The 6,000-nt window shown below is 36.2% G+C and overlaps 1 protein-coding gene across 1 annotated transcript in view; it reads right to left on the bottom strand.

Annotated features, from left to right (window-relative positions):
- Window positions 1-329: 329 nt before the first annotated feature.
- DCDC2 (doublecortin domain containing 2) overlaps window positions 330-6,000 on the bottom strand; it is a 54,965-nt gene continuing 49,294 nt past the window's right edge. The window contains exons 9-10 of the mRNA XM_048307663.1: window positions 2,993-3,337; window positions 330-1,720 (exon numbers count right to left, since the gene is read on the bottom strand). Of these exons, the coding sequence (XP_048163620.1) occupies window positions 1,613-1,720; window positions 2,993-3,337 (453 nt within the window). The 3' untranslated portion in view covers window positions 330-1,612. The remainder of the gene's footprint in view (window positions 1,721-2,992; window positions 3,338-6,000) is intronic.

Raw genomic sequence — 6,000 nt, 5'->3', positions numbered from 1 at the left:
TCTTTGCCAGACAGCTCAACAGAAGCTACAGGTTTCAAAGACAATTCAGAGATGCCACAGGGGAAACTGTTCTAACCCTGTTCATATGGTTTTTAACATGATGTCTTTTATACTTACACTGCCAAAGCACATAAATATGCTGAAGGATCTCCACATATTTCTATTACATTGGAAAAATATATTTAATAACTAGTAGAAGAAGGGAAGATGTTTGAGTTTCAGTTATGACAAGTGGTTCTTCACATTCCTTAAACAGTGCTTCAAGTTCAATTTGTTCATAAATGTAATTCTTGTCTTAATGGCATGAAATCAACAAAAATGACATTTAGTTTCTTGTAGTAATAATTTACTAGCATTAACGATAAGGAAACCCACTATTTCTTTTGTATAATTAATAAAATTATGCTCAGGGCTGTATTTCTATGAACTACAAATTACTCCCATTACTAACAAAGAAATGATAAGAGCAATGGAATCAGTGTCATTAAGAGAACTAATACTGTGGATCAATGCCTTATTCACTAATGCATATTAAGCCACAGCCTATCAGGAGACAGCCTGCTCAAAAGGATGATGACACACTTCCAACCATTAAGGCCATGCAAAGGGTTCATAAATGCAATAATTGTTCCTGACTTTTACAGAAATCTGGTAGGCTCATCCTGATGTCTCACATATTAAAATGGCTCCATCAACAGCAATGGTTTCATGGAAATCTCAGTCTGAATCCAGGCATGTTCTGTTTTTTTAGTTTAGTTTTTAATTAGTAAATTAAGTTTCTCTTAGACTGAATTAAAAATCCATCCAAATTCAACTTTTTGAACTGATCTACTACATACTCTTCCTTTATTTTTTGTTCATGATGACAATAATTCACTGTTAAGTGAATCAGTGCAGGACAATCAACAAAACTTTGTGTTTTAAATGGAAACTAGCTGCAGTGTTGTAGGCCGTCCACATGTATTCATAGTGCTAAATAAGTGCTATTTATGTATGCAAACACTAATAATTCTAATTAATATACTGAAAATCCACTATTTAGTAACATTAGAACTGGCCCCTCATTATAGTAAACCATTTTCTGTGGCATAAATCCATTAAGTGCGGAACGTATTCTAGTTATATCTTAATGTTATGCCTGAAAATCATACATATCATGTGGAATTTTAGAGGAAAAACTACACATATCCTAATTAAAAGGTAAAAAATAGTTTCTTTTTCTGAACAAATCGACAAAAGTTTTGACATTGAATCTGGGTGGGTGTCTTTTCCTTTTCCCAGAACAGTGTAATTTTTGTGGTTATTCTATTACTGCTAACTACCTTGTACCACAGAATAGTTCATTTATTTCTAATACTACTATAAAGTACTCTTGTATTTCCCCCCTCCAATCCTATCAGAAAAATCTCACCTTGCAAAAATAATCCTATGTTCTTCTTGTAGATATAAACACTTGTTTTTCATTGGTCCATAGAGCATCATCATCTCACAACTCATTACGTGGGTACTCAACCTGCCTTCCTAATATAAGTTACCAATCACAAAAAATAACATACTTTATATTTAAAGTGTTATCCTCTTTCATTTTCTGCTCATTACATTTTTCCTATGTCTATGCAACTGCTGCACAGTCATTGCTCTGGTCGTTCTTTTCACTTTCCTGTGGGCTGGTGATTGTCACCCTTGGATTTGTGGATGTTTTTTCAAGACCGGGATCAACCTCGAGAAAAGGAAAGGCACAGTTAACTTTATCAGGTATCAAAGATTTCGCTTCATTTCAATACAGCATTAGCACTTCATATTAAAATTTCCACAAGGTATTCTTAATGTGAAAAATAAATGTTTTCCAATTGTGATCGTGTTAAAATTTTCATTTTTTTTTATACTTTTATGTCTTCCAAAGGAGAAAGCACTCACATTAAAGGTTCCCCCCTACACTTCTTTCATCAAGCATCCAGTTACCCACATATTCATTTAAAGTGAATGCTCACTCACTTTCTCCATTTCCATAAATAACTTCAGCTTATCTAAAATGAAAAAAAAAAATCAAATATATGAAGCACAGAATAAATTCAGAGCCCAAGAAAATGTCATGTTACTCAGCTCTCTCAACTGAAAAATATTCTTGTGTGTCATACAGAAACAGAAGAAAGCCCAGTTGCAAAAGGCAAGAAACCATTCTCAGTATCACCAGAAGCGGAGGAAGAGACTGCTTTTCAGCAGCCTGTAGGCAGGGAACGTGCAGCAATTTGCTCTGCTCCTGACACTCATGAGTCCCACTCTTTCCAGACCTGGATTCTCTCCATCGAACAAAACACTTTGTTTTCCACACTCTGTTAGCTGGTCAATTCATCTGACAGTCAGGGGAGTCCTCCTTATTTATGTGGACAGCAACCCTCCATCTAAGACAACAGCATGTTACTGTGTATCCTAAATTAATAGGGTATTTGCTTTTAAACTGACTAAACCCCCTTGCTTTGAAGGGTCTTGTTCATTTCATGTATTTTTCAATTTCTAAGGAAAAGAGATGAAACTTCCACAAAGCAATGGGAAAAGCTCTTTATGAAACTCAACTTCTGTGAAAGTCAATTCATCAAAATAATGAGGCACTGTGGTGTCATGAACACACCCTTCTGCTCTGTCCTAAAAGACAAAGTAGTGTGGAATTATATAATGATTCTGCTTTTCTGGAAACTGCAAGAATTTTTTTCCTTCCTTTTTTCAAAATTCAGCATACTAAGGAAAGCAGAAGATGCAGATTCATCAAATAGTGAGAAACATCTGCTTTCTCAGTTGGAGGGCATATAATGTAATTACCGATGTAACTGATCTACACAGATGGAAAACAACTTTTCCACAAACTGAAGTTCTCATAAATGGTCTCAGGACTTTATCAGAAATTACCTACTTAGAGACTAGATGAGAAGCATAAGGCTGAGATGAATGAGATACAGAAACATAAGAAAAACATTTTGAAAGACTAAACAATCACCTGGTTCTGAATTCCAGAATTCTCTTTTATTTCTTCTTCAGGCTGAAGATCACCTTCGTAGTTCAAATGCTCCATTCCCTCACCATTTCCTTCATTGTTCTTGCCATTTAAATAGGTAAGTTCCTCTTCCTCTGCTTGGTCAATATTCTGTGTTTCTCCTGCTTCATCTTCATAATTTTCATTTAATTTCTTTTTGTTTTCTTCCACTTCAATTCCTTCTTTAACAGTTTTCCCACTTTCCTCTCCATTCACTTCTGGATATTCTTCGTCTCTTTTATATGCCTCCTCTCCCCTGTCATTTTCCTCTTCTACATTTTCTTCTTCATCTACAGTTTCTGCTGGTCTCTGGTGAAAGGAAAAGCAGAAGCATTATGAGGCATTTTAAATCAGAATGCTCCATGCAATTCTGAAATGTGATAGACATCAAATTCACAATTACATCATTACTGAGGACTAAGCATGCTAATTTGAGGTTTGTCTACATGGACAGAAAATTATGCTCCTATACTTACACCCCATAATGCCCTTTTATTCTTCATTTACAAAATGTGTTGGTGAGATTTATTTCATGGGGTTTCATCCATTTGATCACACTCAGAACAACTGGAATGAGCTAGTTTTAATTAATACAGCAACAGCTTATTCTGTTCCAGCTATTCCAGGTTCTCTGACTTTCTAGCATTTAGTACATACTTGCTTATAAAGTCCTGTCACAATAAAATATCATATGTTACTAGCCCACAAATTGTTCCCCAATAAGCATTTTACCTATAGACCAGGCCATGCCACACCCATCGGTCTTGTCTTCTTTATATATACAGAAAAGTAGTTAGAGAGATGAGGTAGACCTACTTACTACTGGTCACTTCCAAGATATCATTCCCCTTCCCAAAGATCCCTGTGTAGGGGGGCTAGTTTAGGATTTGCTGGACATTTGGCAGCAATTTTTTCCTACACAGAATTGGACCAGCAGCCAGAAGGAAAAAGATCTTGCCTCACCTTGTAGAAGAGTTATCAGAAACTCACTATGGATAAAGCTGCTGGCAGCATCATCTCATGACAGCCTGGGAGATGGATGCACAAACTGTCTGGTTTTTGTCATTTGCCTTCCAGTTTCAGCTTTGAAGAGTCACCTGACTATTCAGTCAACCAATGCTCCCACTTGCCAAGATTACGTACATACTTGTTCTGAGGTATGAATGAAAATAAAGTAAAAAAATCTCACAGGAGTGACAAGGTGTCTGCCTCCCACCCAGCCTCATCAGACTCTAAATCTAAAGCAAACACACTGAGAGCAATAGATTATCTCTTAATCAAAACTGTTTGGAATTTTACTGTCCTCAGTAGCTCCTTTATGCAAGCAACTATCTGCTACAGAGAAGTAAGTTGTCTTCTAAAATTTTCTTTTCCTCACTAATCCTAACATTTCAAAAGAATTCTCTCATCACCTTCAACGTATTAATAAAAGCCAGTTCAGTAAGAATTTATTGAAGCCTCTTGATGAAACAGCTTGATCTTGCTTTGATCTCTAAGTAGCAACATAAGACAACTTTATTATGCCAGTTTACAATACCACATTGGCACAGCTGCAAAAAGGACAAGTTATTGTGTTGCAATAATCCACAGAATATGAAATTACTAGGAACACTACATGGTTACATGACCAGGTAAATAATGGCTCCATAAGTGATTTTTGCAGTACAGTCATTTCTATGTGGTTTTTATTCAAGCCTTTCTGACTCACTTTCATCTAGTAACATCAAACTGGCCTTATTACCACTAAAATAAAACTTTAACAAGCCAAGTCTTTACAGAAACTTTCAAAGAAGGCACCATCCAAAGCAAACTTGATCCAACTTTGGTAACCTGCAGCACATAAAGATAGCAAAGAATCTGTAGATCCATAAATTCTCAGAAGCTACCTGCTAAGTCTTAGGCATGTTGCCTACTAATTTGCTTTCAGTCCACTAAGGAAATTAGCAGCTCTGGATTCTGACCAGAAACAGGGAGGGTTAAAAAAAAATTAAATGCACCAGACACCACTAGCTAACAATGTGTTTGGTTTTACTTAATGACACCTGCCATGACATTACACACACTAAATGAAGAGAGGATAAGGAAAGTCAACACAGACTTTCTCAGTTAACTGTTGTAGTTAGCCAAGATATTTCAATTTCCAGCAGAAGAGAATACATGCCCTTGCCTGCACAGCTTTAGTATGGTGGCTCATTCTGGACTGCAGAAGAAAGTGTGTAGGCTTTATGCCATAGTGTAAACATATGTATCCCAATGCTTTAACTGGTTTCACTGCTGTGGAGCCAGTCTTTGGCATGGAAGCACAATGGACATTTGAGGGACAGTGACTTCCTAAAGTGCTATGGTAGTGAGACTCATTTGACCTTATCTGCCTAAAATAGGTGTGGATGCAATTTTTTTAAGAGTTAAATCTGAGCAACATAGAAGATAAACACAGCAGTATTGAACTGTACCTAGAAACTCACTGAAACAGAGCATAGAACTGGCATGAAATAACATTCACATTCCAACTAATTTAACTTGACCAATCAAGCTAAATTACAAGAAAAATAACAGAAGAAAACAAGACGAATAGAACAACTCCCATCAGTGCAAGTATAATATTTTTTATAGTAACTGAAAATTTCAAGATAGCTGAGCATATTACTAGAATGTTATTACTATCACAGACAAAAATAAAAAGCCATGTTTTCAGCTAATCATTGGAAAGCAAAATGCATTCTTCACTTAATCTCCGTTCAAGCTACACTACATAAGAATGGACTTCTCAAACAAGTTAAAAATCAACATTGATCCAGTGAAGACCTTTCACAAAGTAATTTAAAACGTAGTATGGTTCCCTCTGCATGCAGAGTCAAAGGTAGCCTTTAAAATGTGAATATGACCATTGACTGTGTGTTTCAGAATGCACAGCAGACCTATGACAGGACTGTAGGGAGGAAACTGAAGGCCACAATCTCCCACCAAACACT

This window comes from Corvus hawaiiensis, chromosome 1 (assembly GCF_020740725.1).
Source record: "Corvus hawaiiensis isolate bCorHaw1 chromosome 1, bCorHaw1.pri.cur, whole genome shotgun sequence".
NCBI classification, from domain to species: Eukaryota; Metazoa; Chordata; class Aves; order Passeriformes; family Corvidae; genus Corvus; species Corvus hawaiiensis.
This window is presented reverse-complemented; position numbering and strand designations above follow the sequence as displayed.